The following is a 23,258-nucleotide window of genomic DNA, read 5'->3' on the forward strand; positions in this document are numbered from 1 at the left end:
ATTTTTTTTCCTACTATATGATCTATTTTCCCTATGTTTTAGTTTTTCTTTTATTCTTCTATATATATTATATATATATATAGATATATATATATATTAAATGGCCAAGGGCCTAATAGCGAAAATGGAGACCCTCCCAAAGCTTGTAGCAAAATGCTCCAATGGCAACAAGGTTGAAGAATTTCAACATGCAAGGACCAGATCAAACTGGCTTTGTGCAGCGACTGAACAGCCAAAGGATCGAACAGCTTTGATACCAAATGGAACAAACAAAGTTCGTTCTTCAAGTTAAATACTCCAGAAGACTTGGAATATGTATATCTCCATTGAGATACAAGAATATATATTAAAAATGTATGAATGAGAATGATGTTACAATTGAAATTGAGGGCCTTCTTATATACCCTAAGCAGGTGTCCCTTTATGAACAGTTGTGTCCCCTTATACATGCCTCTTTGTTTAACTAATTTTTATTTAATTACATTATTATGATTAATATTTATTATCTATATTTGTTACTTTTACATAAATTATATTCATAACAAGTTCCTTATCAGCTGAGAAGTTCTCTTCTACAGTTCTACTCTTTTGTTTTTAGCACCATTTGACAGCAAGAAATATTTTCCTCTACCAATTCCACCCTAGTGACAAGTTATTTGCCTTCCCCGTTGTGATGGACAAATTCGCTTCATTTATGGTTGTTACTCTTGTTGGCATTGTTGTCACACGGAATGTCTAGGCACCGCGACAACGGCTCAAATCGGGGGTTGTCACCCTGATTCCCCAATCTCTTCATTTAAGTTGTCTCCCAATAGCAGACTAAGGGGGGTAGACCCTACAGAAATGGAACGAAAGAGAACGAGTGGAAACCAACCAGTTCGGGAGACACAATTAAGCAACCAATACTTGTTTTAGATTTAGCAAAACTTACAGGATTCGATTAGATTTAAACAATTGACACCAGTGCCTTGTGGAATCAACTATCTTGCTAAGAAATTTAGGACCAAGTACAGGATGGACAATTGTTGCTAAGGAAAATGTTATTATGATGAAAAGAGATACAAGATGCGATTAGCAAAGGGATGAGTGAGTAGTCTTGAGGTAAGATTGTTTAAGGCTCAAGTACTTAGTATTGATTAACTTTATGACAAGAATACTTAATGAAATAAAGAGACAATCTTAACTTTATGACAAGAGTACTTAATGAAATAAAGAGACAATCTTATACAAGACAAAGTGTCAAATATTTCAATTGCCAATAAGATACATAAGACGACCACAAGATATATGTTCTCAAAGAAAGATCACTAATATGCCAAAAATTTATAATAACCACAAACCAATAATGATATTAATGTCAACAAAGAGAACTAGAGCATTTATCCATTTTATGCTTCAACGAAAATTCTTCAATAAGATTATCAACGCTCCATTTAGACAATTAGGATTCTTCCAAGATAATGCCTATGACAATTAGATTCAAACCATTCAATTATCTTCAAATAACTCAATATTATGCAAATTGAGTAAATCACCTTCAATGCTACTTAGCTCAAAGAGAACTATATTTCAATGCAATTACCATTCACAAGTCAAGCCATGAGAAATGCTTTAGAAGGATAAATATCAACTATTCCCAACTTAAATGTTCTTGAGGGCAGCAAGTTTATACATGTGATTTTGAAGTAGGAAATCAAAAGGCAATAGACACTTAGACTCGAAATCCAAAATCCAAAAAAACCACTAGAGTTTGTTGATGTAATCTATGTAAACAGTTGCCCTTACAAATGAAACAAAAGCACTTGTTTTCAGAGGTGTTATCTATGACAGTGGTTATGTTTTCAAAGACAATAAGAGCACCAAAAAGGAAAAAGGTTTATGACGGCAAAGAAAAGCTTGCTGCAAACAAATATGTCAATCCTCTAAAAACTTGTGACAATCACCTTCACAATGATGTTAAAGCACTTAATTTTCAAAAATTGTTTTTTAAGAAAGCTATAAGAAAATATTTAGGACAACAACAAACAAATGTTATAACAGCATCAATCTGACAATGAAAACAATAAGCTATCAATGCTATCTTTATGCCAAAAATTTACCGAAATTTTTCCAAACTTGCCCACATGAATTATCAAGAATTTTCAGTCTGTTATGATGTGATTTCCAGAATTATATCAGATCTAATATACTTATTACAGTCAGCAATTAAAATATGAAATAGGCTAAATGATGGACGTCTAACTCAAGAAATTAATTCCTTAATGTATTACACAACTTAGGAATTGATTTTAGGCTAACCCACATGAAAATTTGTCACTATTATATTTCAGACTTCAGAAACAGAATTATTTGGAGATAACAGTCACCCAAAAATGTAGATCTAGGCCAATTTTTTTATACCCATCAAACATAAGTGACTTATTAATGTATTTAGCAATTTTTTTAGTTAATTTCAAACCACTTAGATGTGTTTTTCACCCCTATTAGAAAGGTATATTACTGTTGTAGCAAACAATGAGGAAAAAGAGGTTTTAGAGATCAAACCCTTACGTATTAGGCCTGAAGATCATTTTCCCAAGTTGCCAAAAAAAAATAAAAAATTCAATACCTAAAACACAAATTTTTACCAATTTTTCTACAAACAACCACCAATGATCGCTTCAGAAAATTTAAATATTCAAATCAGAAATGGAGCAAGGGAAATCTAGGGCCAATGAGGCCTATCACTAGGCCCAATAGGGTTAGCGTTGGGCTAGGAAAAGGCAGATATGGGTTTAGGAGCCCCAAAACTTGAAAAACTTGTTTTGAAAAAGTTATTTTGCTTCGGAACTTCAGATTTGTTGCAAAATCTTCAATGGTTGGTTGTGCAAAACTTTTGCAAACTAAATCTTGCCCTACAAGGCTTATTTCTATCTTCAAAGCCAAAATTTTCCTCAAAAAATCTCAAATCTGAAGGCTTTAATGAAAGATCTTATCTTTTCTTCCCTGCAAACAAAATTTTGAAGCTAGATCTTTCCCTCCAGGGTCTATATCTAGCTCAGATCTGAAGATCTCCTCGGCTGATTTCTCAAATCTATTCCTACAAACAATCTTTGAGCCTAAATCTTACCCTCTAGGATCTAGATCTAGCTCAAATCTAAAGATTTCCTCGGCTGATTTCTCAGATCTATTTCTGCATAAGTGAAAAGAGAAAAACACAATACCCAATATGTACAAAAATGGAGAAAATCCCAAAAACCCAAGTGTTAAAATTCAAAATTAAGTTACAAAATTTCAAATCTACACAAGTAAATAACAGATCTATACAAATAATTTACAGATCTATATAAATAATTTACAGATCCATCAGATCTGAGGAGTATGAGTCCAACTCCACTCCCAGATCTGTAGATCTAAGGCTCTTTCTAGCCAGATCTAGTTATTTAGCACAGTTTTTTGAAGATAAATATTTTTTAAAATTTTAGGTACTAGCCCAGAAAACCCTGCAAAATATATTTCATTAGATAATCCCAGAGTTTTAATCTGGAAGGCTCACCAAATATTAAATTTTGCCAGTCGGCTGGTCCAACTGGGGACTTCCGCGAATGCCCAAAATCTTTGAATAAAAATGACTTCTACACACTTAAAATATAAGCCGTCAAATTAATAGAGGTATAAAATAACGATTAAATCTGCAAAGATTGGAGATACCTGCCAATCGAATAAAAATCTTAATGTTATCTTAAAACCCAACAATTTAAGCAAGATACCTGTGCAATAAATTGATCTACAAGAGCTATTAACCAGCATCTTATAAATAAGATCAGCAAAAAATTAAACACACGTTACCATAAGATACCAGAGAGGAACACTACCATCAAGTAAAACCCCAAAGACTTTGCGTTGTATTATTCCATAAAAGTTTACAAGAGCTTCAAGAGCTAGTACACGATCAAAAGATCAGATGATTTCAAATGACAAATGACCTCTAATTTTTATATTAGTTCTCCAACGGCTAGTTGGCTTGATCCTCGTCAAAGTAATCTCGACCATTAAAAAATATTTAATTATCTTTTAATCTCGTTTGTCAAAATTATTTTATTTTTTGAGGAGATTCGAATTTTTCATTTAATTGGATTTTAATCAACTCAAAATCAATTATTTTGAGTTGATTTCCTCAAAAAATTGACTTTGACTTAACTATCAAGGCCCAAGGGTCCAAAATCGCTTGAAATTTTCAATATTCCCTTAGTCGGGGACCTCCAAAAATTAATTTCTCTAGGACCCACGAATTTTTTTATTTGGAGTTAATTTTTCCTGAGACACAAAATTAATTAAATTTTTGGGTTAGGATTTTAATTTATTTTTGCCAGAAAATTTAATTAATTAAGTTAATTTGACTCTAATTAATTAAATTCCCAACCCTCAAATAATTTAGCCATGTCTAAATATGAGTGACCATGCACTAAAATATTTTTTTACATGAAGATTTTACATTTTAATACATGAAGGGGGAAAACCCGTTCGTTATAGACCCTCAACATTTACCCATTTCTGCAATACAAAAAATATAATCTAGTAAACCAAGTGACTTGTAATAAAATAATTTAGCCAATTATTCCCAAGTCACTTTTACAAAGACTCGATCTAAAATACTAAGACTCGCCTAAGATCTTGACAACAAAATTCACCCTAGCTTTGGAGTAAGGGTGGAAGAAAAAACTCTGCCAATTATTTGTCTAGAGACAGATGAATCAGTGAGACAAAAAACCTCCTAGAATGGAAATCGTCACTTAGGTTGTTACATACAGATGTGGTCATACTAGAATTATTTACATTATACATATGCAGAATGGGTTGACATCTTTACAAAACTGTCGACTAATGATGAAATCTGAAAGGCGCAAACACTCGAACACGACAGATCCCTTTTGCGAAAAAAGGGGGGTGTACTGCTATGGGGTTGTTGACACAGAGTGGTCAATAGGCATAACATACAACCCGCAACCCCAATGAATTTAGCTCTCATTCAGTCAGTTGTAGTTTGAACCATTTAAGGTTAAGCTCAGCCAATCTTTCTGGGAGTTCATGAGTAGCCAATGAAAAAACTTGCGCTTTCCTCCAAATAGCCAACACCTTTGATTGTAGTTGCTTGCAAATGGCATCATCATCACCTAAAATCAAAGACATTACTTTGCATGTTGGTTTTTATAATGCAAAGATGATATTCTCTGATGTTCGTGAGGAAATAGGGGAATATTAGAAAAATCAAATTACTACAGTCTAGATTGAACATAATGGCACACATCTTGGTTCTAGCCACCATATCCAAGATCTTGAGTTTCTTACCAAAGGTAAGGTCCTCGATATCCTGCAATCCTTGGAAGCTCTCCACGATCAATTGTAACACCCTTCTTAAAATGTATTCATTATAAGGGGGAATAAGAGCAATGATCCTTATGATCTCAAAGAGGAAAGAAACAATTGCAAGTCTTACCTCCTTACAAGGATGTTCCATGAACTTGTGTTGGATCAAGGCAAGCATTGATGGCTTCACTACCCAACTACAATTGTCTACTGGTGATGAAATTTGAAAGGCGCAAACACTCGAACACAATAGATCCCTTTTGCGAAAAAAGGGGGTGTATTGTTATGGGGTTGTTGACACAGAGTGGTCAACAGGCATAACATGCAACCCACAACCCCAATGAATTTAGCTCTCATTCAGTCAGTTGTAGTTTGAACCATTTAAGGTTAAGCTCAGCGAATGAAAAAACTTGCGCTTTCCTCCAAATAGCCAACACCTTTGATTGCAATTGCTCGCAAATGGCACCATCATCACCTAAAATCAAAGACAATACTTTGCACGCTGGTTTTTATAATGCCAGGATGATATTCTCTGATGTTGGTGAGGAAATAGGGGAATATTTGAAAAATCAAATTACTACAGTCTAGATTGAACATAATGGCACACATCCTGGTTCTGGCCACCATATCCAAGATCTTGAGTTTCTTACCAAAGGTAAGGTCCTCGATACCCTGCAATCCTTGGAAGCTCTCCACGATCAATTGTAACACCCTTCTTAAAATGTATTCATTATAGGGGAAATAAGAGCAGTGGTCCTTGTGATCTCATAGAGGAAAGAAACAATTGCAAGTCTTACCTCCTTACAAGGATGTTCCATGAAGTTGTGTTGGATCAAGGCAAGCATTGATGGCTTCACTACCCAACTTAACATCCTCCAATCAAATTGTGCCACTTTGGACAAGCATGTGTCTAACTCCTCCAATTTAGAGAGGACATCCCCTGTCTTCATAAACTTCAAATCTAATCCAAGTACAAACAGCCAATTTCCTACTTCCTCCTCTTTCTATAGATCTCTCGACTACTTTTGCTTAAGAGTAATATGGACTACTTTAGACCCCTTTGGAGAAGTGTTTGTTGACATGCCCTGTTCTTGGCTCCATCAGAACGCCACTACCTAAAAATGTATTGTTGAACTGTTGCAGCCTTTTTACCAAGTTATTTATGGCACTTGTGAGGCCTTCTAAGGCCTAATTCTATTGTCCATGAGCCAATAAACTTGTAAATTTTCAAATTCCGCTTTAGTAATTTCAAGGGATCGTAGGGAAACTATGGTTTCCCCTTTCTATAAAAACCATTTAAAAGCTCTCCCAAACTTCAAAGGTTTGTTACAGACAAAAAAAATTGTGCACAAATTTTTCTTGAAAGAAAACACTAGAATTTATACAATGGAAAATCACCAGCAAAAAAATATGCAAACCCAGAAAATGTTTCAATATCCAACATCAATTTATTGAAGGAGTTCTCCGAGGAATTTTTACAACATTTTTTTAAATGGAACCAGGGAATTGAACTTCAGAAAGATGCTTGCTTGGCCCAAAAACTTGGATTATTTGTTGTAACCCGAAAGAAATAACTCATCCTTAATCCAGCGTCCTTGACCTAGCAATTTGCTCACCAATTTGCTCAAAAAACCGACCCTCCAATCAGTCTGGTAATGCAGCCCCTTAGAAAGATAAATGTGCCTTTGAGAAATGATGAAATTTAGCCCCTAGAATCGCAAATTCAGCCCAGCTATTAATCAACTCAACGTCTGGTAATTTATTGGCCCTTTAGCACTGCTTGATTGCACCAGAATTTGGTGATTCGGCCCAACAATGGTGTGGAACTTGGCCCCAGTGAAAACCCCACAAATCCAGCCTTGCAAAAATTACAAATTCAACCCAGCAAAATGTTGAACTCAGCCTCAGTGAAAACCCAACAAATTTGGTCTGCAAAATAAGACAAATTCGGCCCAAAATAATGTGGAACTTGGCGTCAACATAAACCCTACAAATTCGGCCTAGAATAATGTGGAACTCGGCCTCAACATAAACCCTACAAATTTGGCCTAAAAAATGTGGAACTCAGCCTCAGCAGCAACCCTACAAATTCAGCTTGAGAAATTTCTAAACTCGAACCCAATAAAACTGTGAATTCGTCCTCAACAATGGTGTCATCGGCCCCAACTAAATATCCCACGAACACGTCTTAGATAAATTGCAAACTCTGTTGGAAAAAGTGTCATTGATGTCAAAGGGTGAATGTGCTAGCATTTGTTTGACGTTTTGCGTGCACAAATCAACAAATTTGGGTAAGAGGACCCTCTATATTTATAGCCCTTGTAAAATCATTTCGTTTGATAGGTGGCACATCTTGTGGGTCCTCCTGGTTGGAGAGAGATTACTTTTTTGAAGTCTAACGCCCCAAAGATGTGGTTTCGCACCAACGAGTGTTACTTGGGAACGGGAGCGAAAGCGGGGAGCAGGAGCGAAAACGGGAGCGGGAGCGACATTTTCACAAGCTCCCAATTTGGGAGTGAATCCCGGAGCGTTATATATGTCAACAAAAACATGTAGAATAATGAATTAGATATTAAAAACATAAAAAAAAAACATAGATTGAACCATATAACAACAATCATCTAGAAGTTATAATCTTCATCAACCACTTCCACAAGTTAGTAACATAATAACATACAACATATTGAGTCTCATGATTCATCAATCTTAAAGTTTCAAGCTTTCAAAATTCAATATATAACATTTATCATCATTGATCACCAAAGTTGTACTTGTAAGCTAAGTGTAACCATTACAACAAATAATAACTAACATGAAATGAAATGTTATAAAATGAAATGAAATGAAACAACTTTCAACTTTTATGAAGTATCATATTCATAATTCATTACTAATGAGTTATAATTGCCAACTTCAAACTTAAATTGTCATATATTGTTTAAAAAAATATCATAATAAATATGAAAGAGTCAATAGTTATAAAAGCTACTAGAAGCTAGAAAAGAGAAGTAAATCTATTATCTATTTCTTATGCTTGGGCCTCTTGCCACCTCGAGAAATGTCTAATTTTTTAGTCTTGTTGGAAAATCAAGATCTTTGTCATTAATATCACCCTCTAAGCATTAATATCCAAAGGTATCTTTGTCATTACCTCTGTATCTATATAAGGATCTTTGTCATTAATATCACCCTCTAAGCATTAACATAAGATAGAAAAAGCATAGCATGTAAAGTCAAGATTTTGTTTGAGTGATGCGTACAGTTTTAGGAGGGTCATGATAGAGGAGTTCGACAACCAATGTCACTAACATCAAGGTACATAGAGGGATTGGTGCTCTTGATTAAATACGAGTTCCATACCCTAATACATGACAAAATTCAATGGAAACATTGCAATCCCCCAATCCTAAAATCCTGAAAAACTGATAACTCTGCTGGATTTTGAATGAAACCTAAAATTCTACTTTGTCCATATGAAATCCAATGAGGTCGGAACCAATGTTGCACGAAGCGCCCCCCCCCCCCCGGTTCCAAGCCCGAAAGCACGTCCCGTGCGAAAGCACCTAGGAAGCTTCGCCGGAAGCGCGCTTCCGACTTTTTTTGCCGCTTCCTGGACTTTTCGGAAGCGCGCTTCGTACGGCGCTTCGAAGGAGGAAGCATACGCTTCCGTATGCTTCCAGAAAAGCGTTTAGAAAATCGTTTTTTTTTCAATTTCTTTTTAAATTTTAGGTGAGTTTGCTTGTTGGGGGTGGGTCCACCTTGGGTTAGGGTGAGGAATGAAGGCAAAAAAATATAAATATAGCAAATGCTCCCTCATGGTAATGTTAAATTCTTAAAGTAAAAGTGACATTCTCCTTTATTTTTCATTTTCATTCTTTTACTTAAATTTTTAACATTACCATGAAATGACTCAGGATGTTTAAGAGTGGTTCTAGCCTCATTGGACTTCATATGGAGAAAATAGAATTTCATATCCTATTCAAAATTCAACAGACTTAACAGTTTTCAAGAATTCAGGATCAATGGGATTGTGGCATTTCATTAGATTATATCAAGTATGAAGGTATGCGATTAGCATTTAATCAAGAGCACCAAGCCCTATATGTACCCTAGTGTTGGTGGTGTTAATTGTTGAACTCCTTTGTCACGTGGCACGCCCTTAGCAAAAAGTTACCTTTCAATCAAGTCAAAATCATCGATCAAGCATGTTAAGCTTTTTCTACCATATTTTAATTCTTGAATTAGGTAGTTTGATCAAAATTAGGCAATGTTGACTAATATCCCTAGACAATCGAGGTAGAGGCAAAGGCTAGACAAGAGGAGAAGAATCTAGATTCTAGATGGTTGATGCATCTAAATGGTTGATGCTCGAATAATTAATCATTAATGTACAATGGATGTTATATCTATCTTGATTTATGCAAAAATATGCATGTTTTCATGTCTTCTACAACTAATTTGGTATTTGGGATGTTTGTTTTGAGTATAAATGCAAAAAAATATAAATATATATATATATATAGCAGACGCTTCGCTTCCTAGATTTTTGGAAAATGACGCTTTGACGTCCCCACTTCCAAAAAGCGTCCCCGCTTCGTGCAACATTGGTCGGAACCACTCTCAAACATCCTGAGTCATTTCATGGTAATGTCAAAAATTTAAGTAAAAGGATGAAAATGAAGATTAAAGATAATGTCACTTTTACTTTAAGAATTTAACATTACCATGATTCTTAACATTACAATGAATAGCATATCAATACTAGGGCCTAGACTTGATCATTAAGCTGCCCCACTCAAAAATTATTTGTTTCTTTAAAAAAAATGCATTTCGAACATTACTACAAAAAAAAATTTGCAAAGAAAGCAAAACGCTCCCAAAAAGGCAAGGAGCTAAAAAATTTTTAGGAAGCATGCTCCCGACCCGCTCCCGAGTTGCTCCCGCTCGGAGCGCGGATTGGGAGTGGGATCGGGGGGTGAGGCGCTCCCCCGCAACACTGGCACCAACACATTTGTCCCAAGGTTTTTGGCCTTATCATTCATTACTGCCGTCAGATTTTATAAATTAAGAAGCCTAAATTCATTGGTTCAAATCTACCTTGAGAAGAGATTGTAAGAAAGGCAAATTTTGATTTTTAAGTGTCCTAAAGCCTCCTTATATAGGTTGGCTTGATAAGATTTTAGGATGGCTCCAAGAAAAGTCATGTCCATTCATAAGTCGGACCAGTTTGTGTCACTACACAAGTATAAATATATGAGCTCTCTCCCCCAATTGACATCCAACACAGTCGAGGAGACAAAAAAAAACTAGGACCTATGAAGAAGAAGAGTAAGGGTTCATATCTTATGAATCTAAAGGCTAATTAAAGGAGCGCTATTTGAAGAAAATTTTTGTTTTGGTTAAGGCTTTTTGGAGCATTGACTGATCTATTTTGAAGTATCTTTGGAGCTATTCTCTGTTTGGAATTCGACCTTCTTTCTAACACAAGAACTCGACCCCTTAACTCTGATTTCAGCTTACATCTGTGGGGAATCTCTGCCCTAAGGTAAAGTAGATTCTCCACCCTGAGGCAAGGAAGATTCTCGACCTAGTCTCGACTTGTGGAAAAAGGAGACTTCGACCTCTAGGAGGACCAAATTCTAGCCTCAAATTCAGCATGAGGAAAGGTGCAGATTCAGCCCTTCAACTCGGCCATCCTGTGACAAATTTCAGTCCTGTAAAAGGGACAAACTTGGCCCTGTATTTCGACTTCTCTTGTGCATATATTCGAACCCTAACCTCAGTTTGATTTGGAGTAGATGACAAGAGGATTTCTTGATAAAATTTTGAGTGGATTTGATGCAAACCTTGGAAACTCTTTGGAGTGTCTCAGCCTTTAAAAGCATACGTTGGACCAATCCCTAAAGCAATCTTTGAAGTATTTAGAGCAAACGTTGGAAATCATTTTGAAGTAAAGTTGGAGCAAACATGAAGTCAGCCTCTTTGAAGCAGTCTTGGAGCAGACTTGGAGGAGATCTTGAAGACCCCTTGAGCGCAGAGTTGAAGCAGGCCTATGATGATCTAGATATAAAAGCAGTATTTGATATAGACTTTGATGTTTGCAACAGACCTCTTCTGGAGCAAACTTTGTCACTTGTTTTGAAGCAAATCTTTGGAGCAATCTTTGAAGTCTTACGTAACCCTTGTTAAAGCAAAGAATGGTGGATGTCTTGGTAAGCCTTGAAGCTGACCCCTAGTGAGGTTGTGGAGCAGGATTTTCGAAGGCAGAGTAAGGGCACTTGCATTAATGATTTGAGGGTCTAAATGGTATTGTGATTGGGTCATCGTCGCTAGTACAAGAACCCGAGAAGTTTTATTTTATCCTCCTATGTTATAGGGTGGTAGGATCGTGCTAGGGAAAGAAGTTGTAGCTTCCTTTAGGAGGTTGTCATCTCCTTCCAGTGGGAGCTAGTAAATCTTGGGGTTGTAGCCCTTCAAGTTGTAGTTGGTAGATTTTTCAGAGGCAGAGTAAGGGCACTTGCCTTAATGATTTGAGGGACTAAATGATATTGTAATTGGGTCATCGTCCGTAATACAGGAACCCAAGAAGTTTTATTTTATCCTCTTATGTTATAGGGTGGTAGGATGGTGCTAGGGAAAAAAATTGTAGCTTCCTTCAGGAGGTTGTCATCTCCTTCCAGTGGGAGCTAGTAAATCTTAGGGTTGTAGCCCTTCGAATTGTAGTTGGTATACCGGATGTTGTACTTCCCTTTTAATATATATAAATTGCTTATATATATCTTGTGTTCCTTTGATGTGATGTTATTGGTTAATCATTTTGATACTTAAATTGTTGAAATTTACGAAATATCGAGTCACCCCCCTTCTCAGTGTTTTAAACAATTGGTTTCAAAGTATGTTACCCTCTAACAATCTAATCACTGGAGGGAATATCGTGGGCAGACATGGAAATGGAGGCATCTCTTCAAGAACAATTCCAGTGTTTGATGGAAATGATTATCCACTATGGAGGAATTGGATGGAAACCTACTTGAAGGCTTCAGGACTAGATGTTTGGTTCTCCATCATAAATGACTACAAAGTTCCTACAATCAATCCCGATGAGAAGAAGTTGTTTACCTGCAATTCAAAAGCTCCAGAAGTTGTAGCTTCCTTTGTAATATAAATAAATTGTTTGCATATATCTTGGGTTTCTTTGATGTGATGTTATTAGTCAATCGTTTTGATACTTAAATTGTTGAAATTAAGGAAATATTGGTTTCAGAGCAAAATATCCTCTAATGGTCTAATCACTGGAGGGAAGATCATGAGTAGATATGGAAATGAAAGGCATCTCTTCAAGAACAATTCTGGTGTTTTATGGAAATGATTATCCACTATGGAGCAGTTGCATCGAAACCTACTTTAAGGCTTTAGGGGTGGATGTTTGGCTCTCCATCATAGATGGCTACAAAGTTCCTAAAAATCCTCCAACCGATACCAATCAGCAGAAATCGTTTAGTTGCAATTCAAAAGTTCTTCATACCATCATGGGTTGTTTGTCAAGAACCATCAAGTCCAACGTGATGTCCTACACCACAACCAAAGTAGTTTGGGATAAAATTGGAACCATGTATGAAGGTGATGATAAAGTCAAGCAAGTCAAACTTCAGAAGTAGAGAGCTCATTTTCAATATCTGAAAATGGATGAAAAGGAAGATATTGTGACTCACTTGCTCATAGTAGATGAAGTTGCCAATTCCATCGGAGAATTAGGAGAAAAAATTGAAATGCCTAATCGTAAAAGGTCTTCAGATTGTTTCCCTTGAAATACAATGCTGAGGAATCTGCAATAGCAAAAACCAAGGACTTGACCAAGATGATAATGGAAGAATTACATAGCACTCTTACAACATAAGAAATGAGAATAGATAACAAAAAACATACCGTCACCCAGAGAAGCAGCTTGTAAAGCCACAGGGAAGACAACAAACAAAGAACTCAACGTCAAACGAACTCTAGACGATGATTCAGATATAAAAGAAGCAAAATTCATAATGAAGCTAGAAAGGGGAACCGGAAAACACAAAGGTAAGTTACCTTTTAAATGTTTCGAGCGTGAAAGAATAGGTCATTATGCCATGAGATGTCCCTTTAAGGAAAAGAAAAGCTTTCAAAAGAAAAATCTTTATTCTAAAGAGGACAACAGCTCTTTAGAAGAAAGTGATACAGAAGAACCCGATGCAAGAAAAGTTCTCTTCATAACCCAAGAAAATCAAGATAATGACCATGATGACGAAGAGGTCAATGATTCAGATGATGAAGAACCAAATATGAAAATAGACTCTTTCTAGGGACTCAAAAAAGATTCAGAGACCAAATAGGAAGACGAAGATCTTCAAGAAACATTGAAGAATAGTGAAAATGAAAATGCCTTGCTTGGAAATAAAGACAAAGAATTAAAAAACCTTTGTGAAAAGCTTGATGAAGAAATTTTGTCTTTAAAGGTTCATCTTGAAGAACCAAAAGGAATTGAGGAAGTGATGAAGATCCAGATGAAGAAGAATGAAGAAAAGTGTAAGAAGCTTGAAGAGGAAGTTGTAACATTGAAGGTTGAAGTTGATAAGCTTAATAAGAACTTGAATAACTCACTAGTGTTGGATAACATTCTTAGTTGTCAAAGATCTCCAGGTGATAAAACAAGTCTTGGTTATGAAGGCACATCTTCAAGCAAGGAAGGCACAAGCTCCAAGCCTTTGAAGGAGGAAATTAAAGGGGAATTTAGAAATGTTGCTACTTCAAGAAGTTTTGTTGATGTTCCCAAGAACATCCAAGATCAGCAATACATTGAACCGCCTTCAAGACAAAACAACTTCAGAAGACCATCCTACTCTGTTATGTATGAAAATACTTTTCTTCGTCATTTTTACTCTTGCGGCAATTTTGGGCATAAAGAAATTCATTGTAAAATCAATACAAGATACAATTATGCAAGAAGCAGAAATGATTATGGAAGGAACAAATCAAGAAATGTTCATGGATCTACCAATAGAAACTACAATCCATTTGAACCACTAATGAATCAAAATATTGTGTGCTACAAATGCAATAATCTTGGTCACAAGGCACAAGATTGTAGGCTTGAAAATGCTCCAATCATAAAGACAGAAAAGCCAACTATGAAATGGGAAAGGAAAAAGAAGGAAGATTGCAACTTAGCATTGATCGTTGAAGATAAAGAAGATGAATGGTACATAGACAGTGGATGCTCAACACATATGACTGGAGATCAAAACAAATTTGTCAGCTTAAAAGAAAAGAGCGCAATGTTGCATTTGGAGATAACTCTTCTATCAAGATACTTGGAAAAGGTGTAGCAAGTCTTGGAAGCGAACATATGAAGGCACAAAATGTTTTGCTAGTTAAGGATTTGAAGCAAAATCTTCTTAGTGTTGGCAAGATGTGTGATCAAGGGTATAATCTCTTGTCTAACTCTTGGAAGTGTGAAATTAAGGAAAAAGACTCAGGAAGATTGGTTGAAATAGCCATAAGAAGACCAAACAACATATACGTTCTAGACCAATCAAAGCGGAAGAAAATTGTAGCCAAGCAAAAGAATCATAAGAATGACAAACAAGGGAAGGATAAGAAGATAGAGGTCATGTTGAGTGCCATATGTTCAGGGAGAGCAGCCCCAAAGACATGAGTCACCCTTTGACATTGATGTCAAAGGAGGAGAGAAAAGGAAGGGCAACATGGAGACAGGGGGAGCATGATCACAGTGGAGCATGTGTGTTGACATCAATGACAAACGGGGAGATTGTTGGAAAAAGTGTCATTGATGTCAAACGGTGAAAGTGCAAGCATTTGTTTGATGTTTAACACGCATAAATCAAAAAAAGATTGGGTACAAGGACCCTCTAGATTTATATCCCTTGTCAAACCATTTCATTTGAAAGGTGGCACATCTTGTGAGTCCTCCTAGTTGGAGAGATATTACCTTTTGAAGTCTAATGCACCAAACATGGGTTTCGCACCAACACATTTGTCCCAAGGTTTTTGGCCTTAACATTCATTGTTGCCCTAAAAGGAAGGTCAAATTTTATAAATTAAGAAACCTAAATTCATCGATTCAAATCTGCCTTGAGAAGAAATTATAAGGAAGGCAAAATTTGATTTTTAAGTGTCTTAAAGGCTAAAGCCTCCTTGTGTAGGTCAGCTTGATAAGAGTTCAAGTCGACTCCAAGAAAAGTTATGTCCATTCATAAGTCAGCCCAGTTTCTGTGACTAAACAAGTATAAATATACGATCTCTCTCCCCAAATTGACATCCATCTCGGTCAAGGAGACAAGAACTCAAACCTTTGGAGAAGAAGAGTAAGGGTTCATATCTCATGAATCTAAAGGCTAACTTCAGGCACACTATTTGAAGAAAAAATCTATTTTTGTTAAGGCGTTTTGGAGGATTGACTAATCTATTTTGAAGTATCTTTGGCGATATTCTTTGTTTCGAATTCGGCCTTCTTTCTAGCACAAGAACTTGGCCCCCTTAAGTCTAGTTTTGGCCTACATATGTGGGGGATCTCTGCCCTAAGGTAAGGCATATTCTTGGTCGAGGCAAGGCAGATTCTCAACCTAGTCTCAACCTGTGGAAAAAAGGAGACTTCGGCTTGTGGGACGACCTCTAACCTTAGATTCGACTTCAGGACAACTGCAGATTCATCCCTGGAACTCAGCCATCCTGTGACAAATTTCAGTGTTGTGTAAGGGACAGACTTGACCCTATATTTCGGCTTCTCTTGTGCACAGAATCGGACCCTGAACTCATTCTGATTTGGAGCATATCTTGAGTGGATTTCTTGATAAATTTTTGAGTGGATTTTGGTGCAGACCTTGGAAACTCTTTGGAGTGTCTAATCCTTTCAAAGTAAACTTTAAACCAGTCAATGAAGCAGTCTTTGAAGTATTTAGAGCAAACATTGGAAAGCATTTTTGAAGTAAGGTTGGAGCAAACTTGAAGTCAACCTCTTTGAAGCAGTATTGGAGCAGAGTTGGAGGAGATCTTTAAGACCCCTTGAGAGAAGATTTGAAGGGAGACTATGATCATCTAAAGTAGGATACGATATATACTTTGATGGTTGCAGCAGACCTCTTATGGAGCAGGGTTAGTCACTTGTTTTGAGGTAGATCTTTCGAGCACTCTTTGAAGTCTTACGTAACCCTTGTTAAAGTAGAGATTGGTTGATGTCTTGATAAGCTTTGAAGCGGAACCATAGTGAAGTTGTGGAGAAAATTTTTCAAAGGTAGAGTAAGGATGTTTGCATTAATGATTTGAGGGTTTGAATGGTACTGTAATTGGGCCATTATCCATGGTACGAGAACCCAAGAAGTTTCAGTTTATCCTTTTATTCTATAGGGTGGTTGGGTGGTGCTAGGGAAGGAATTTGTAGCTTCCTTCAAGAGGTTGTCGCCTACTCCCAGTGGGAGCTAGTAAATCTTAGGGTTGTAGCCCTTCCAGTTGTAGTTGGTAAACCAAAAGTTGTAGCTTCCTTTGTAATATAAATAAATTGTTTATATATATCTTGTGTTCCTTTAATGTGATGTTATTGATTAATCGTTTTGATACTTAAACTGTTAAAATTTACAAAATATTCATTCACCCCCTTCCCAATATTTCCAACAAACTCGTCCCTGGTTATTGCAACAAATTCGGCCCTCACGAGTTAGGATTTCCAACCTGTAGATATGACGGTCTGAGTCCTGACCCACGAATATGGCTCTCATGACTCTAGGATTTTGGCTCCAAAAGAGATTAACTCCACCACTGCACGAACAAATTCGATTTGGCACTCACAACTAAAGGAATTTGGCTCTAAGTAGAGATTAACTCAATCGTTGCAAGGATAAATTCTACTTCATTGAACGAGTGAATTTCGCTCCAAGAAAACCCTCGAGTTTGGTCTCACGAGTTGTATGATTTGGCCTCCATAATTTCAACAATTTTACGGCCTATCAGTCCAATAGTTATCCTTCTTGCAATTGCTAAATCTGGGCCGACAAAATTGACAAGAAAACCTTCAACTTGACAAGAAAACCAACTCTGATACCACTATAATAATCCTTTTTAAATTTATCTTCATTTCTCAAAAAAAATCCATGCAATTTCTTTCGGGAAAGCACATAATAATTCTTGCCGAGAATTCACCGATTTAAAATCAATAATTGCATAAGTTTCTAGAAAAATTCCATAGTAAAACCCTTGATATTTATTTATTTATTATTAAGAACGAAACTACATCAAAATTTTATAGAACTTGACAAATAGATAAGTTGGAGAAATCTTATCTAGCTGGATACCCTGATCTGCAATAGAGCGTTGCTTCAGCCTTCCAACCAATGTTCCAAAGTCTCGATCTTGCTAAGCACCAATGAGGACTCTGATTTTATCCCTCCACTTTAAGTGGCTAGGGATCTCTCAATACCGAAACCCCTCTTGATTGGATAAGCTAGGGTGGAACACTTTCCACCGAAACTAACCCTCAACATAAAATGGGCTCCCACTCAAACAAGCTCCAAGAGCTCAACTCAACAACAACAAAACAATAATCCCAAATGCATCATAAGGAGTGAGCTCTCATCTCTTTTAATAGACATGGGCTATCGAAATACCATGGGTCTTTTTCTACTTTTATTAAAGTGACTTGTAATATTTATTTTTCTCTACTCACTTTTAATAAATTAATTCTCTTATAGACTGTAATTAATTTTAATTTGTAGCCTAGGCTACTGAGATGTTCTCCTTTCCCAATGTTCGGAAAAAGGGACATTACAGAAGCAAGAGGTTGGTTCATAGACCAAAACAATACATCAAACAATTGTAGTCAACATCTCCCATTGAAGTTGGCTCGGAAGACACTCTACTTTGTATATTTCTGGTACTTAGAACTACTTTCCACGGTTACACACTCAATATTACTTAGAAAGGAAAATGCTGCCACAAAAAGCAAGGCATCATGCATGTAATTCCTGCACTTATACATCCCCCAAATTGTAGGAATCCTTTCCTATGGAAAATATTAAATTCCAAATACTTCAATGATTATTCTTACCAAAATCTCCAGTTATAGTGGAACATACTTCACATAGAGTCAAAACACATTTGCAAGTAAATTTCAAAGTGTAATACTCCCCTATTTCGAACCCTACGTGATTGATTTCCTATTAGTCTACATTTAACCTCTAGTGGCGTTGACTTTCAGGTCTTCAATCTCCAAAATTTTCAATAACACCCTCTTTCAGCTTTAATTTTCTAACAAATAGATCTGCCTCAAACTCACTTTCTTAGATCAAAAAGTATCATATACAAAAGCGGGGTTCACATTCAAGCTTTAGAGAGATTATTGCAAAACATGCTTTTAGCGATTTCTTGAATATCTTTTAGCATTTTATTAAACGTGCACAACTATAAAAAACTTCATGGCATCAGCATGTCGACTGACTTAGAACAGGGAAATTAGGGGAAAAAAGGATATTCTTTCCTGAGACCCTTTTCACTTGCCCGATCCCTCAGGTGGCTAAGCCTTAGCAACTCTGTTTCAAACCACTGCATTATAAACAAGAAGATTATTTCAGACTCCAGTTAGAGTGAAATTAATTATCAAGTGAAATCAATTCTCTACTAATATTTAAAGAATCAAATGTTAAAGCATGCTTCAACTTTTTTAAATTTATAGATAAGGAAAAAAAATCAAACAAACATTTGACACAATCAGACCCAGGCTCTCATAGGGAGCACTGCCTCAATAGACACTCACATCATTGAGTTTAACTTCATGCAGAGCCTTAGCTTTTTCCTGAAGCTCACTCTGCAAAAGTAACACCAGTTTTAACTTGTAATCAAAGCAGAAAATTCTGATATAATAGAGTTGGAAAAATAAAAGATAAACAAGATTACCACAGTTGGTCGATGAACAAGTCCACATCTTACACTCTGCCGCAGGCGCTTACACTCCTCCTGCAAATAATTAATGTAATCAGCTAATTATCCAATGTAAAGCACTGACATTGGAAATTAGTTAACTTTAATTATTTATGGTAATTTGAAATCAAACAAATATGGACATATTTATTATAAATTATTTAGAGTACCTTTGTAATCATCTTCAAGAACTACTAACATACCTCCATGCGTATATGAAGCAATTCAGTCATAAGTTGGAAATAATGCAACATATATACCTTTTATAGTGCCAATATCAAGTAGTTTGAAGATGTCACTATTGAGTCCTGGTCAGGAAGCCCAATTAGCTGGGCAAATAGAAGTGCTACGCAGTCATCAAGTTTGGAATCCCTATGTGTATAAAAAGGCGCCCATTTTGATTAAAATTAATGTCAAAAGGGGAGTCATGTTTATTGTAGATCATGTTTCACCACTTTCTGTTGATCGCATTTACACATTCTATAGACTATGAGTTGAATTACGCACTTCACAATAATTTATGTGCTCTGTGAATCATGTGGTGATTATTTCTTACCTTCATTTAGTCATGTCAGTCATGTGCACACATTATTCTTGATACTTCTGTTTCATTGCCATTCGAAACTCATAGCCTTGGATTCATTGAACTAGTAACATTTAGCATCAGGGAACCACTCTTTGGTTGGTAACACCACTCTTGATAATCTTGCCTCCTGGTGGGGGGGATCTTAGCCCAGTTGGTACCCTGTAACATTCGTTGGGTGCAATGATTGATATTTAGCAGAATGATGTAGCAACATAGTCAAGAAGAGCAAGGGGTTGGTGCTCCAATATGCTCTAGTAATTAGAGCACAAGGGATTAAACTCATACCACATATACATGATTCAAAAGCTACCACCTTTGCAGGTTCCAGATAACAGGATTAACCCCCTGGCAGTGAAGCTCAGTCCATTGGCTTCCCATGTTTTAAGTTTCATCCCAAATGGCCTCTGTATATAAAAATAGCAACATTGTCCCATTTTGCCAATGTGTTATACAGCAACATTGTACAGCTTGAGTGGGCTTAATGATTAAGAACAGAACACATGTTCAAATCCAGAAGGGGGTAGAGTATGTACACCTCCGTCCCTTTAGCAGTCAAAGAGCTGAGTGGAAGGGGGGTCCCTTGTCCCAAAAACAAGGGGCCTCATACACCAATTTGGTGTCTGGTTAGCTGTGACCTTAAAATTAGATGAATGGCTTGGCTGTGGCCTTAAAATTAGATGACTGGCTTGGCTGTGGCCTTAAAATTAGATGACTGGCTTGGCTGTGACCTTAAAATTAGATCACGATGATTATTATTATTATTATACATGAGATTTGAAGTGGGGCATATTAACATTAGAAAGGAAGAAAATATTTTAATAACAAAAAATCCATCATATTATTGGGGAAAAAAGGTGAAAGATATTTTTCCAACTTAATGTGCAATCAAAAGAAAAAAAGGAATTAGTGGAATGTAAACCTAGGCCTAACCTTCTAAAATTCTATATAGCATTCCACTAGCCAGCACCCCCAAATTGGTACCTCATGAAATCATCAGGTACTTGATATCTTTGCAAGTGCTTACAGCATGTAGAGGAGTTAAATGGGGCAAAGAGCAAAGAAATTGAGTGGGATTTGAACATGGGCATGGTGGTTTAAATATTAAACCTTAAAGTCTGTAACAAACAAGGTTCCATTGAATATACAAAAATATATAATATATATTAAAATGTATGAATGAGAATGATGTTACATATGAAAGTGAGGGTCTGCTTATCTACCCTAGGCAGGTGTCCCTTTATGAACAGTCGTGTCCTTAGGGACAGACCTCTTCATTAACTAATTAATCATATTTATCATGTGTTCTTAATATTTATATTTACATTATTTATATGTATATTTTATTCATAATATTGTCTTTCCTCCTCAAAAAGCTTTGTCCTCAAAGCTTACTGATGAAAAGGCTTGATCTATTTTTCTGTTTTGAATGTCTTCTTGTCTCGGAACTGTCATCTTCGTTGATACAAGATTATATGATCCTCTCAGAGATAAACAGAATTGTCACACTAAGAAAGGATCTGACCATCATAAATTAATCTTCTGTGGAATCTTTCAATTACTGGAAATTTGTAATGAATTGTAATCATCGGATTGGAGTGTGCAAACAGCAATATTCTTTGGAACATAAGTTTGTTGTTTATGTTCCGAGTGATATAGATTCGTAGATTGATTGAAGTGTCTATTCTTGTGATTCGGATGTAGATAAGGAGCTCTTGTGATCTGATTTCCCCTTAACGTTGTTGTGTCGAATTCTTGATTAACTTTAAGTATCTGATTTCCGTTAGGTATGGAAGTCGTTTGGTTAAACCCTGGATCTTCACTTCAAATTACCGTTGCTTGAACTGCAACTTCTAAGTACATCTTTGCTTCAATTGGTTCATCATTTTCTTGAGTTGTGATATTGATTGGATCGGTATTCGTTCCGTTATCTTCAACTTGGACTGTTACGACTGAAGACCTCAACACTTCTTAAGTAAGTTGTTCTAACTTGTCCTTTAGAGATTTTTGTCACTTTTAGGCTTCTTTATTTGTGTAAGAAGGTTTTGATTATGAATCTTTAAACGTGAAAGTTCTTTGTTTTCTGAACTAATGACTTTATCCTTAGTATCCTTCTTTTCATCTTTTAAACTTTTGATTTGTTCATCAAGCACTCCACTAGCCAATGCTCCTAATTTGTCCAAGTTGAATCATAACAAAAATCATGCCTCTCAAAGATATTAGAATATCAAGGGTGTTTGAAGGACACAGGAAATCAAGCTTATGGGGGTTGAACCTGAGCATCACAATGTAAATATATATCATTTTATGCAGCAACGTAACTATATCAAAAATATTACATATCAAAGCTTCTAAAAACTGTGGCAAAAAAACGAACAGCTTGAAAACATGTTTTACACACATGCCATCCATCAGAGATGTATTGCAGAGATTTGACAAAAGTATGAGCAGCCTTCATCACGCAACTATCAGCAGAAATATGAATGGTAGGAATGGTATTCCAGCCATCCACTATTCTCCAGCAAGAGGGTGTTATCAACAAACATGTTCAATAACAATGTAAATATCCAAACCAAATAGGAAAAGGGAAACAAATCCATATAGGATAAAGCATATATCTGTAATCATGAATGAAGACCTATCATGACATTAGAAATATCACTGACTGGTCATGGGGATGAAACGTTATAACCTTTGGTGATTAATTATTTTATGTAATGCATTAGTATATTTTTCTACATTACAAGTCATACCCCATATAAGACGTTTGCTCTCAAAGCATAGTTACGGGAAGGGTACATCTTCGGGTCAAATTGAACATTCTTCCCTTATGTTCTGCAGGTTGAGGTAACAAGATAGTAAGATCTTCAAAGCTATGAACGATACTGTCACAGTAAAAAGGGGTTAATCCACCCTAAGTTGATCTTCCTTGCTATTGTACAATGAGAAACTGATGGGGAATTCTTCGATTTCACTTAGTATATCTTTGGGAATAAGTCAACTTAGCATCATTATATTTAAGAATGTAAAAAGAGTTTTGTTTCAGATAATGTTAATATGTTGACTTTTGCATGTGACAGTTTTCCTGATTAGGCCCTAGGGCGACAACAGGGTATATAGTTGAGCTTATTTCTGATATACAGAAAACGGAATTTGATTCTTCGGTATACACTGATTTGTCAATACTTTTAGGCTGATATACAATTTCATCAGCAGTTGCAAATGGATCTTCAACTGAATCTATAAGTGTTGCTTTGTCGATCGATGGCTTGACTTCTTCAACAATAGACAATTTTTCATATCAGTGACACTTAGCTTTTAAACTCCAATTTCTTATGTGATATTTTCCGTCTTTATAGATTGTACGTTGACT

The 23,258-nt window shown here is 36.2% G+C and overlaps 1 protein-coding gene across 1 annotated transcript in view; it reads right to left on the minus strand.

Annotated features, from left to right (window-relative positions):
• The window catches only part of LOC149168013 (zinc finger CCCH domain-containing protein 19-like), a 121,901-nt gene that overhangs the window by 33,188 nt on the left and 65,455 nt on the right, over nucleotides 1-23,258 (minus strand). The window contains exons 6-8 of the mRNA XM_089433294.1: nucleotides 19,279-19,338; nucleotides 19,139-19,189; nucleotides 18,857-18,927 (exon numbers count right to left, since the gene is read on the minus strand). Coding sequence (XP_089289420.1) covers nucleotides 18,857-18,927; nucleotides 19,139-19,189; nucleotides 19,279-19,338 — 182 coding nt within the window. The remainder of the gene's footprint in view (nucleotides 1-18,856; nucleotides 18,928-19,138; nucleotides 19,190-19,278; nucleotides 19,339-23,258) is intronic.

Source organism: Pinus tabuliformis, chromosome 5_1 (assembly GCF_031772625.1).
Source record: "Pinus tabuliformis cultivar Carrire ecotype Pingquan chromosome 5_1, CPIR1, whole genome shotgun sequence".
Lineage (NCBI taxonomy): Eukaryota > Viridiplantae > Streptophyta > Pinopsida > Pinales > Pinaceae > Pinus > Pinus tabuliformis.